The following is a 13770-nucleotide window of genomic DNA, read 5'->3' as shown; positions in this document are numbered from 1 at the left end:
TAGCCATTCATACCTGGATAGGGATGAGTATGCCATGCATACCAGGATGAAGATGAGGAGGCTGTGCATTCCAGGATAGGGATGAAGGGGCCATGTATACAAGGATGGGAATGCGGAGGCTGTGCATACCAGGATGGAGATGAAGGCATAATGCATACCCGGTTTATATTCGAGGCAATAAGTTTTCCCATTTTTTTGTGGTAAAATTAGGTGCTTTGGCTTATACTCGGGACAGCTTATACTCGAGTATATATGGTACTTTAAAAGCTGGACAGACACCATGCAGTAGACTAGTCAGACAGCGGCTGCTCCTTGCCTGCTGCCAGTGACTCACAGGTCTCTGACTATACACACCTGTAGGCAGACTTGTCAATCCAGGGGAGTGGGTAGGGAGAAGCCGCCAGTGATCTGCCTGTCTGCCTAGTCTACAGTGTGGCGTTGGTTCCCAGTAGCTCTTAAAGTTTGTTCTTTTCTCTGAAACTCTACAGTGTTACATGAGATAATACAGCCACTGTCTTATTTACTTTAAAGACTGACAGTATAAATAATATATATGCACATACACAACCAGCTTCTTTACCGATTCCTTTTTTATATAGCAAAATAAGTATAATAATTTACCCAAATTTGCTACTTATTCTGCCCACAAGGATTAACAAAAAACTGTAAAAGCGGTGTTATCATTATTATTCTTACACCACTGGTCACTTTAAGTCTGCTGCCTACAGAATAGCAGAATGATTCAATTAACGTCATACAGTGTGGGGTTAACTGTGGAGGGCACCGCAACATTGCAATAAAACGCAATAAGAAGCTATCAAAACATCGTATCTACAACAAAATATCAAAAACATCAACGGAGGGCATGAAGAATAAGCCATCACACAGCCCCAGATCCCAAAAAATAGAAATGCTATGGGTCTCAGAAAATAGAGACAAACGCAAAAAGTTTTTTCATACAAAATTTCTTAATTTTTTCCACCACTTAAATAAACTATACATATTTGGCATATGCATACTCATACTGATCTTGAGTATCATATTGCCAGGCCAGTTTTATTATATAGTGAACATGGTAAGTAAAAAAAACAAAAACAATTGTGGAACTGCATTTTTTTTTTTTTTTTGCAATTTCACCACACTTGGAATTTTGTTCCCATCTTCCAGGACATTATATGGTAAAATCAATGGTGCCATTTAAAAGCACAAAAACAAGATTCCATATGGCTATATTGATGGAAATATAAAAAAGTTATGGCTCTTGGAAGAAGGAGAGGAGAGAACTAAAATTAAAAAACATAACATTTCCATGGCGTGAATAAGTTAAAACAGTAAACATGCAATACATTCAAGACATGTTTTACAGCAAGTCTTCAGATGGGGTGCCGACATGTCTTCCACACTTTTACAACTCTGCAAAAAGAAAGCTACTTTCCGCGATCCCTCTCCTTTCTTCCTCTTGCTTTTACATATATTTTATCTTTATGTTCATTAGTTTAGGTATGGCTGTATTGTTGTCTTGCAATTACTCACAGCTGGTTTATTTCAATATATGGAGTAATATCACTTCACATTTTAAAACCTCCTGAACTCAGAACACTGATTTCTAAAGATTGTTAAAATGAATTTGAAGTCCAAAAACCATTAGCCGGACTGTATTCTACTTTTGAAATTGTAACATTTGTTTATTTCCATCCTGATACTGTTATGTTCTTTTCTAAAGTCTAAGTTCACATATCTATTGTTGCTAGCTAAGGCTTTTTTGAGCTTGATGCAACTCAACCGATCACAACTGATGCATAATTCATCAGTTGTCAGCAGACTTTTCACCAGATCACAATGTTGGATCAAAAGTTGTATTGGAAACAACGGGCTCAGTTCCTAAATAAAGCTTAGGACAAAGCAATGAAGATGTTAATTTTCCATAAACCTATCTCTGGCTTTGGGATCTTTTAATATGTATTCATTTTTCCTAATTATAGAAAAAATAGTTGAGTTATACCTGCATTGCTGTAAGAATATTGGCCAAAGCTTGCCCATATGTGTCATGGCAATGAACAGCTAGAGCATGGACAGGAATCTCTTTCATTACAGCTTCCAGCATTTTTCTGATACTGCCTGGAGTTCCAACTCCAATTGTGTCCCCAAGTGAGATCTCATAACATCCCATGCTGTACAGCCTTTTAGACACCTGAGTAAAAAATAACAAAAACATCATGTTGCATATTTAAGATTTTTGGCAGTATTATTTTTGACTTGTAAAAATTTCATGAATTTGGATTTTTTTTTTCGTTCAGAAATCTTGAACTGAATTTTTGTGGTTGTTTTTAACTTTTCCTATGGAAAACTCTCTGCAAAACTGATCAATAAGACTTCAATCTTTAAAACAGTGTTCCCAATATATGGTTCTCCAACTGTTTTAAAAACTACAATTGTCATCAACGCATGCTGCGTTTTGTAAGGGTGCAAAAAACGGTAAGGGCGAGTTCTGTAGTTTCGTTGCACAAATTTCTGTGATAGATAATTGGTATATATTCATCTGAAGGGGTTGTTTCAGATCAATGGATTATTTTCAAAACTTTGTGCAATGAAATCTGAAGGTAATTCCAAACATGTGAAGATAATCGAAGAAAAAAAATCACAGCTATAAACATTTAATCGAGGAAAAACATGTTTCATTTTCCCCAAAATTCTGTAATTGAGCATACCCTTAGGCTTCCTTCATAGTTTTATGTTTTTATGGAAGTCTATAAAAATGCCACATGTAAAAGGGTGGTCTCACAAACAAAGTACATTTGAATCAATACATCTTGTAATAACAATAATTATACCCAAACTCGAACCTAAACCCTGACCCCACTGAAGTGAATGGGAGCCCAAAACATCCAGTGTTTCCAACCCTTTCACCGACAGGTAAAGCTTCTGGCTCTCAAGCTGTCATCTGTGTGACAGCATGGGATACACCAGCTCTGATCAGAGGTAGCTTTACATGTTACTGCCAGTCATAGCACTGCCATTCCAACGATGTCATGACAGAAGCTTTGACTGGTGCTGCAAAGGTTACCGATGGTCAGGTGTCAGTGGATGAGTACTACTCTCATCAGTGCAAATCGAATTGTAACTTGTTCAAATGAGATCAGTGAAATTTATGAAATTCGATTCAAAGTAATTTTTAACCTTATTAATAGTTATAAATAGCATCTTACCTCTGCTACTTTATGAGCGTCAATACTTCCTTCATAAGGGCAGCCGACTACACAAGACACGTATCTGTAAAAGCAGGAGTGTTTTATATCAACAAATAAGAGTGTAGCAACATTATTGCTTATAAACCCTTGAGTTTTAATCCAACTGTAGTCTTTAAGGGAACCTGTCACATCGGACACAAGTATTAATATGCCGATATAGTCAATCTGCAGCTTAATAGCGTTGTTTTTATTACACTTTACTTGTATAATGTCATGATATATTCTGCAGCACTTTACAGACATCATCATCGCAGTCCCAATTGGTGCTCACAGTCTAGATTCCCTATGTCTTTGGAGTGTGGAAGGAAAGCAGTGTACCCAGAGGAAACCGACGCAAACACGAGGAGAATATACAAACTTCTTCAGATGCTGTTCTAGGTGGGATTTGAGCCCAGGACCAAAGTGCTGCAAAACAACAGTGCTAACCACAGAAAGTGTGGCACCCGGGAGAAAATGAAATCTGTAAGCATGTCCCGGCACTTTAATTATCAGTCAGTTCTGCAGTGCATCAGTACAGAACCGGCTGTCCATGAAAGTGCTGGGGGATGCTGTTAGGTATGACTGTAGCCACAGAGACATACCTGTATGGCTGAAAGCCGGGTGGTATAAAGTTTATTTTCTTTTGGGTACCATACTTTTAGTATGGCTGCCATGAACCTTTTTAATTGTAATAACCTGAAGATTAACGATGTATCTAGCATTATCCAACATGATAAGTTCCATTTAAAGACACAGTAAGTTAATTCTACCATTGCTTTTTAACATTTTAAATGATGTGCTATTCCATGTCTTAGTTATCTTTATTCTGTCGGTAAGTCACATTTCAGTGATTCCAAATGTATCTATTTGTTATACTTTCGTACATTTGCACAAGAAAAATACCTATTAATTGATTTATTTTTGTGTTGCCATTAGTGATGAGCGAGTATATTTTTTGCTCGGGTTTTCCCGAGCATGCTCGGGTGTCCTCCGAGTATTTTGGCGTGCTCGGAGACTTAGTGTTTGTCGACAGGCTGAATACATGTGGGGATTGCCTGTTTGTTAGGAATTCAACACGTATTCAGCCCGTTTAGCAGCCGTAAATCATGCAGCTGAGTCGACAGAAACTAAATCTCCGAGCACGCCAAAATACTCGGAGATCACCCGAGCATGCTCAGGAAAACCCGAGCAACGAGTATACTCGCTCATCACTAGTTGCCATATTTTGAGACCTATAACTTTTTTCTTTCAATACAGCTGAGCATATACAAGTTTTTAGCTACTTTATATTACTTTTATAAGACTGGAACAGTCTGGAGAAAAACTACAAGTGAACGGCAGAGTATGTACACACAAAACGAGCTCAGTGATCATACAGGTATAGAGGCTCCCTTATGGTATTGTACATATACAGTATGTAAACAGAACATTATATTTGTGCAGTGGAAGTGGAAAGTTTTGCCATTTATAAAGGTTACTTCACAGTTGGTGCTTTTTGATGCGGTTCATCCAGATTTATTGTGAACAGGAATCCTAGTCCAGGAGAAAAACACGTACTTTTTTTGGTCAAATTATCATTGGAAGAAAGGGGTTCCAAAGCTGTAGATAATTTTACTATTTGTAATTGTCTCAAAATAGATAAGGTGTTATCGAGTTCAGTGGATCCCTTCTTTAGATCAGACTAAATATGGGATCCAGTAAATCCATCTAAAATGCACTATTTGCTTTCAAACAATAGTAAATTAATTAAAATAACTTCAGAACCCCTTCATTCAAATGTGAATTGTGGAAAAAAAAGTTCCTGTTTTTCCTTTACAGCTAGGGTTCCTGTGCACAATAAACTTGTGAGGTTTATTTTCGTGTTGCTTTCAGATTACATTTTACACAAGAATTGTTCAGATACAAAACATTTCTACTGTGTTTTTATACCTTTGTCTAAAAAGGTGGTTCCCGACCTTTTGTCACACCTCCACTAAAGCCTGCTCCTGCAACTTCTGCTTCTATTGCTACACCCTATTCACTCTGCAGGCAGGGTGATATAAGAAAAATCAGAAGTAGAAGCTCTGGACAGCTGACCCCATCCAGCCACTAAGGTAAGGGTATATGGGACCTTCAGTGTTGTCTAATCTGGCTTTATGGTTGTGTGTGCTGCCGTGCCCAGCTAATGTTATCAGCTCCTTGCTTCAGCCAATTGGAAAGTAACACACCCTACTAAAGCTTCTACCATACTACTGGAAACTGCCAGATATAGTTTTGTGCTCATCTTGCTGTTCCTGCTGGTCTGTGCCACCATTTAGTTGCTTATTCTGTTGCCCCAGGCCATGGGCCCCTATTTGGGTCCAGATTCCTGTGCAAGAGTTAATGGGTGGGGGGCAGGGTTGTCCGTGGGATCTGTTAGGCATAGTTGCTTGCCCTAGCTCTGTCCATGTTAGCCCTTTTGAAGCTGCCAGGCAACCCCTGACAGATAGATTGCACCTTTCCTATCTTGAGATCCACATACAATACTGAGCTATATCCAGCAGGGCCCTACTGTAGTGTCACCCAGAGCTCACCATTACCGATATAATGACAGCCAAAGCTTCTCAACTGAAGTCTCACTGAGACCTTCTGCTGTTTCTCCACTTATTAGTAGTATACTTAAATTCAGGGATTGCCATATTACCCCTATTCTGCATTCTCACATGCACCACACTATTGAATCCAGCTTCAAACATGCCTCGAATTGACAGTATCATCCTATATCCAGTTTACCATATTTATCTCACCCATGTGTCAGTATAAGCACAACTATATTTGTAATTCGAGTAAGGTTAGTCAGAAAAGTCACCATGGTGTCATTCACTTTATAGCTGTATGTTGTACTTGGTGTTAAGGAACCAAGCTGAGAGAGCTGTGATCCACAAATCATGGGTCTGCAAGCTTTACATGGTTCCCGAGCCACAAGTTGGGGACTCTTGATCTAACAGTTGCCATTCTCGGTCTGTTCTTGAGTATGGAGGACCCACATCCTTTTTGGATTGTATTTTTGTTTTCCTATAACATAGCTGCCTTTAATCACATAAAAACAAATGATATTATAATGTTGTTGCTAAAGCGTTTAACTTTGATGGCTGTAAGGGGTAATTTATTTCTGACAAAATGTAACAGATCATAAACTCTAGTAATTCTCTTTTCCCTGTGACGTGCTGCAGCCGCCCTCCAATTAATTTAATCATTCCATAAGTAGTAAAAGTTTATCTACTGAATCATTATATTCATTTTCTTTCATTGTATCTACATATTGCATCTGTGCTTGAGCTAAACACCATTAGCCACTGCCAACAATTGAATAGACGAGTAGGCATCAAAATGAAAAGCTCTCTGCAAAGAACAACTGCTTGCATAGAAGGCTTCTCAACTGAGTTTGTGTCCACAAATAGTGACTGTGAATGCACGTGGTGTGATCATGAGGCCAGACATAGATATCAAGGAAACTGAAGAAGAAAGGAGCAAAAATGCAACATGGGCTTCATTTCAAAAGGACAATGGATATCAATCACCAGAAGCAATTTCTCCTCTTTCCCCTCTTCAAAGATGACTCTAAGACTGTTGCTATGCTATGGCAAACAATTACAGTGTCCACTGTACTAAAATGGACACTGTGCAAAGTGGCAACTACAGGGACTGCAGTTCCATTTGTTAGTACTAAGTATGTAAAGAAGACCTTACAAGCTCACCACATAATAGTGTGTTCTGATAAAGCCTATGCAGGAAGCATACAAAGAATTTTGTGAAGAAAATCAAGAGACTGACGTTACTGAAGGCGATTGGGGTTCATCTCTAGAAGAAAATCATCCTAAATTTAATTTTTGGAACCTCATTCTACAAGCACAGCTGGACATTTTTGCATGGGACCAAGCAATACACAAGAGCAATATAAAGAACCATATAACAAATTCGAACAAACTTCAGTGGTTTCTTCAAGCAATAGATCTCCAGAACTATGCACTGCATGTTGCAGTGCACATCTTGGACAGGATGCTTTTGGAGACGATGTAACCAAAAGTTTGGCAAGAGATCCTTAGGGGAAAATTTACTGTTAACAAGACAAGTCGATCATTTTCCAATATACCCAATGACGAAGCACATGAGCAGAATAATGCTATAATCAAAGGCAATGCAGGTTTGACTCAAAACTCAGATGCTTTACTTCGATGGATAGTTTGTGGACCAGAGGTAGCATGCACTTTTGATGAGTTTGTAAATAAATTCTTCAGAGAACCTTGAACACCTTCATCATGATGAAGCTTCAGCAAAACAAAGGCAGTTGTAAGAACGAGTTCATAAACTTGCAATCACAATGAGATAAATGGGAAATCCATTTGCAGATTCAGTGAAGATTTGTTGATTCTGGACACAAGTTATGTGGGTAAGGACATTGAGCAATCTCTTAAACAATTAAAAAGAATGGAACCATTTTGAGGATAGACTTCTTCACAGAACTTCTAGTCAACTGTGCAAAACCTATTGATGCACCCATCACCAAAAATAGGTTTCTGACATTTAGCTAAAAGCAAGTAAAAACAAGATCTTAAACTGCAGGATAAATAAAGACCTTAAAACGAGACCAGAGTTTGTTCCTAAAGTTGTGCATTGCTTATCAAATTTGAGTTGGAGACATAGACAAATTCCTGTCATGAAAATAATATTAACCCTTCATCTCTATCAGATAATGGGTCACTAAACTGCAGAGGCAAATCTGATCTAGTGAAGTGTTTGGGGAACACACAGTTGACAGATGAAAATGACATTAATCTGAACAACTTGATGTTGACATGATCATATTTGTTGGTTTGATAGTACTTCCCATGTCTAATCATTACACCAGAGAAGAATACCACATTCCCAGAATACAGAAAGAGAATGAACAAGTTCATTGACAGCCAGTTTGCAAGTGTTTGATGTTTACAAGCCAGACAGCCTCAAGCAAACTGAAAGAGCAAAGAAAGAAAAAGGTGTGCATCACTGAGTTGAGCTCACAAAGACTGTTCCTAAGAATTGGCCTGACTTTCTAAATTAAGATCAAGACAAGCAAAAACATTTTAACCTGTTAGTTATGCAGATAGCATCAGCACCATACAAAGAATAGGTCATTGTTACTTTGAATAAAATATTTCTTTTTGTTCTTCAGATCCTCAAAAATGTACATTGGCAGGGTTCGTACCCTGTAGACAAGAAGAATCAGACACGAGAATTTTCTGAAATGCAGCCCATGGTGTGATGCAAGGACATAAATAAATTCTTGTTAGAAGCGTAGACACAGATGTAGTTGTTTTAGCACTTCGCTATTTGACTGTCCTTAATTGTAATTTGTGGGTTGCCTTTGGGACAGGAAAAATTCCAGGAAACTTGATATAAATGACATGGCCAAATCTCTGGGAACAGAAAAATGTAAGGTCTGCCAGCTTTTCTTGTATTAACTGGCTGTGACACTACTTCTAATTTTTCAGGAAGATGTGAAGTCAGTTGCTAGGCAACATGGAACATTTACCCACAATTAACAGATATTCTTTATTGTGTTCTATCAAATGCACCATCAGTTGAGGAGGCTGTGATGCCATCCATATAAATATATATCATTTTACTGCATGACCGATATAGTCAAGAGACAAGAGTGAACAAAACCTGGCTTCACTGTTTGCTCAGAAGAACAGAGATTTGGGCAAAATACCACCAACATTTGATGCACTTCAACAACACGTCCTAAGAGTTGCATATCAGACAGACTATGTGTGGGGTAAGACTCTACAAGTGGCTTCACAACTATCCAATTTGGAGCTGTCTGGCTGGATAGAAACTTGGCAACCAAAGTGGATTACTCAATCACCTGCTGGTTAAGAATCCAGAGAACTGATTCAATATGTAGCAGGACTGGTGGAACCAATGTGCCGTAATTCAAGGAGAGACTGGAGGGACATAATTAGGTAAACACCTGACTCTTTGCTAGAGCCCCTGATGGTGCGGTTAGACTTGGCTCTACATGCACAAAAAATGCTACACCAGGACGGACTTCAGATGCACAGCTGCTAACCCCCAAGGGGCAAGAAGCTTGAATGGCCTAGGAGGGAAGGTTCAGCTGGTACAGGTAGGTACAGTAGGAACACAGGAGCGGCAGGTGCTGACGAGCACAGCTAGTATACAGGCAGGCACTGATAGGTGTAGGCAGATGTGGCTGTAATACAGGCAGGCACTGGCAGGTTCAGGCAGGTAGGCTGATATACAGGTAGGTACAGCAAGTGTAGGCAGGTTCAGCTGATCAGCTGATATACAGGAGAGCACGGCAGGTTCAGGCTGGTACAGCTGGCGTACAGATAGGCATGGCAAGCACAGACAGGAACAGCTGGTATCCAGCTGGGGACACTTATGGATGAGTGCTGTCCCTTTAAGAAGGCACCATAAGTACCGTCCCTGGGGATCTGTGAGCAGTGCTCAGGCACTGGGCAGGTTGGGCGCTGTATCGGTGAGGGAGTCAGTGTCCCAACCGAGGGAGGGGAGAATCATGTAGGGATGCCGGCGCTACACAATGCAAGTGCAAAAAGTCTTGTTCTGCCTTTTGTAAATGTGGAAGGAGTCATCAAACTTACCTTCCACAGGCTCTGATACTGTGAACTGAGAATAAAAACAGGCAGAACCCATCTTGCAGATTCAGGCAAATTTAAAACGCCTGTGCCAAATGAGAGGCGTGCTGGTCCAAGTAAAGTGGATAGATCAGTCTGGGAGCTTGTGGAAGGTGAGTTTCACAGCTTCTTTCACTTGGTCCTGTGCAGTGGACATTGTTTTTGTGGTCTTGTGCTTGTGGGGATTTATAAATTAGACCCGGGCCCAAGTAATGATGTGCCCCTCAACCAGCCAATTTTGTCAACCCAGACATTGAGACAATTGTGTATCACATAGATCAAATTTACACCAAGATAATACTTTATTAGAGACCAAACTATTACTGTATCTATACCATAATTAATCATGTTTCCACTAAGTTACTAAGTTCATGATTCATTAGGGACCAAATAGTCTCTCTCTATAATATATATATATATATATATATATATCTTTAGTGACAAAGTCACTGGCAAAGTCCTGGAGGGGGATATGTGTCACTACGCTTAATGGCGTCAGTGATGTGAAATCCAGACTTTCCTCCAGCACACTAAAGGCCCTTTTACATTTAGCGATGCACCAGCGATCCGACCAGCGATGCGACCCGGTCAGGATCACTGATGCATCGCTAAATGATCGCTAGTGAGCTTTCATACAGAAAGATCTCACAGTGATGCAGCAGCGACGCAGCGCACGATACTCACCTTTCACACACAGCGATCCTGACGTCCTCCCACCCGCCTCCACGCGTCCCTCGTCGTCACAGCAGGAAGTCTCAGCAGGAAGCTGACGACGAGAAATGGAGCCGGACAATCTCGCGCGATCAGCGATGGACAGCGGGGGAGCCGGTCATTGGTAAGTATCACACATAGCGATATCGCTAGCGATATCGCTATAACGTCACAAAACCAGTGACGTTTTAGCGATATTGCTAGCGATATCGCTTAGTGTAAAACCCCCTTAAGTGTTGTGAGGATTAAGCTAAGTTGCATAAATAGGATGACTTTTATGTGGACATCCATACAGTGGGTGGGGTGATTTCCATCTTATTTCCACCTGCAGAGCTGACACCGCCATGTGCTGACAGGACCTGTGTGATGTCACAGTTATATGTTCAGTCACATGGTCTGGGGCTTAAATAGCTGGGCTCCAGAGGCAGTCTTTGTTCAGCAGGACTGAAGGGAGGACCTCCAGTGTTTTGTTTCCTGAGGAGGAAAGACTGAACCTGTGTTGCTCCAGAGCAGGCTGCTACTCTTAAATGTATGGGCTCTGTTACAGCATTTTGTTTTCTTTGTTGTTTTCCTGTTTTTGCCTGAAAGGCTGTGTTTATTTTCCCTTCTTATGCAAGCTTTGAGAGATCCCCACCTCTCTCTTTTGGGACATGCACATAAAAAGCCATTTTGCCCAGCGAGCCCATACGGGGCAGCACCATTCTGAACCCTGCTCATGAAGGTATTGTTCACATGATCAGGTTTTAAATATATTAGATAAGACTGCTCCGAAAAGGGTATACCGTGACGTGGTGGGGTGGCTTAGCGTACATTTTTTTGCAATAAAACGTATCAACTAAATACCCTGGTTTTGTTAACATCTTTTACTAGCACTTGCTGCTTACTGTTACATATATTTTACAACAGAGTATTTATGCACGTTTGTCATACTGTGTGTTTTTTCTGTGTCTTTGTTAGTTTGTGCCAACATACAATAAACCAACCGAAGATTTAAAGAGACAGTGATCCTGTTTTCTACCTCAGTGTACCGCCGAGTGAGTTGAACTACCACTATATATATATACAGTATATATATATAAAATGTAGAGGTTTGCACTCACTCAGTTGATTTTGAGGTAGGCACAGGACACAGTATTGCTGCAATGTCCAGGCAAGTTTATTTAAAGTTCATAAACTGCTCCAGATGGCAAAACAAAACATAGCATTTTCTGGCACAAAGTGAAAACAAACTAAAAATAAGTAGCCCATATAGTACTGCGGGTCCGCCTGCTCAGGTCAGTGCCTTTAGCCATACAAACTGGAGGTCTCCACACCTCCAATCACAGACACTGAGAGACTCTGCCTCCATTTTATCTAACAAACCACACCCCTGGGGGTTGGGATATGTGAGCAGTCATTCCCGTCCATCTCTTATGACTGCTCGTAAAATCTGGTCCTGGAATGGCCAAATAACCCTCTCAGCACTATATGTGCTGGAGCATGCTTCCGAGCTCACATCACCGCAGCTAATAGCCGCAATAACACCACATATCTCCCCTCAAGGACTCATCCGGAGGCCATCTTACTCTAATATATATATATATATATATATATATATATACACACACATACATACACTACCGTTTGTTTAAAAAAAGGGCAGGGTGCACACAGTTTCTGCCAGGCTGCCAGCAGCTTGTAGCAACACAATCTGTGACAGCGCCAGTGTATATTTTCTTACATTCACATAACTTAAATGTTGCGTTTTTTCTTTTTGGGCCAACAAGGGTTAATGTCAGTATCCTTGCTGGCAGCTGCTTTCTGGCTGGTCAGCTAATGTGAGTGGTGACGATGCCCACCATCTTTTAAATAGCTGCATGACCCATCAGCTGACTGTCAGTAATAGAGTAATTCCTTTGCAGACCAGCCTGGATTTAGGAGCCCTTTGGTGTCAGTGGTGTAGCTTCTGCTGCTGTGGAGTTCATATTCCTGGAGTTTTGTAGCAGACCAAGTGACTGAGTATTGTTTCCCTTTCTTTGTCTGTCTCGTGTTTGTCACTTCCTCTGTTTATTTATCGTCTGCAGTGGTGAGACTAGCTTTCTTGCCGGCCAGTGCACTAGACAGGGTATATTGAGGTGACAATCAGGGACAAGGCATGTGATGGCGGTGGGGGGAAGGACCAGCTTAGGGCATTAGGGGAGATTAGGGACAGGCACAGGTTGAAGTCAGGAGGTGTCCCATTCCTCGCTGCCTACTGTTAGGAACTTCCTCTCCCTATTCCATCCCGTTGTTGGTGTTTGTTGCGTCGTCCGCCAGACTTACCAGCACCTATGTGTGACAACACTCCCATCTCTAGATATTTGTGGATAGTGCATGGTGGGAATATTAAATTTAATGGGTTCCAGGGGATTGAAAAAAATCAAAGCATTTTCCGGAGGAGGAGATTGTGACAACAGAGTCTAAAGAAAGCAAGTAAAATGGATATTCTGGTTGCATAAGGTTAAACCTTTAGGTCTCAATGAGTCCATCTCATATACATTATTCATCCAATTATTTTTTTTTCAATGGAGGGAATGTGGATCAGGGACTAATAGGCAATTTTGGTATTGTTAGGAAATTGTGGTGGTTTACTTTAGGAGATTATTGTATTGTTAATAAGCTGTTTTGTTTTCATTCATCTGAGAAGTAAGGGATGATCATTATGTAGGGTATTACCTCTGGTTAATTGGTTTCATAATACAAGGGAGTATATAGTAGGAGCATGGACTCTTTAGTCCCTAATTAACCATGTATTTAGTGGAAATATATTCATTGTATTATGTATATATATATATATACACTCACTGGCCACTTTATTAGGTACACCTGTCCAACTGTGTGTTAAGACTTAATTTCTAATCAGCCAATCACATGGCGGCAACTCAGTGCATTTAGGCATGTAGACATGGTCAAGACAATCTCCTGCAGTTCAAACCGAGCATCAGTATGGGGAAGAAAGGTGATTTGAGTGCCTTTGAACGTGGCATGATTGTTGGTGCCAGAAGGGCTGGTCTGAGAATTTCAGAAACTGCTGATCTACTGGGATTTTCACGCACAACCATCTCTAGGGTTTACAGAGAATGGTCCGAAAAAGAAAAAAAATCCAGTGAGCGGCAGTTCTGTGGCCGGAAATGCCATGTTGATGCCAGAGGTCAGAG

At 40.5% G+C, this 13770-nt stretch overlaps 1 protein-coding gene across 2 annotated transcripts in view; it reads right to left on the bottom strand.

Annotated features, from left to right (window-relative positions):
- Window positions 1-13770, bottom strand: part of HMGCLL1 (3-hydroxy-3-methylglutaryl-CoA lyase like 1) — a 198482-nt gene that overhangs the window by 100231 nt on the left and 84481 nt on the right. For both annotated transcript variants that reach the window (XM_073589137.1, XM_073589136.1), the window contains exons 7-8: window positions 3207-3270; window positions 2003-2191 (exon numbers count right to left, since the gene is read on the bottom strand). In XM_073589137.1, the coding sequence (XP_073445238.1) occupies window positions 2003-2191; window positions 3207-3270 (253 nt within the window). The remainder of the gene's footprint in view (window positions 1-2002; window positions 2192-3206; window positions 3271-13770) is intronic.

The sequence above is a fragment of the Dendrobates tinctorius genome, unplaced genomic scaffold (assembly GCF_039654945.1).
Source record: "Dendrobates tinctorius isolate UK_male_01 unplaced genomic scaffold, ASM3965494v1 ptg000107l, whole genome shotgun sequence".
NCBI lineage: Eukaryota > Metazoa > Chordata > Amphibia > Anura > Dendrobatidae > Dendrobates > Dendrobates tinctorius.
Note: the sequence above shows the minus strand (reverse complement) of the source record. Positions and strands in the feature narration are given on the sequence as shown.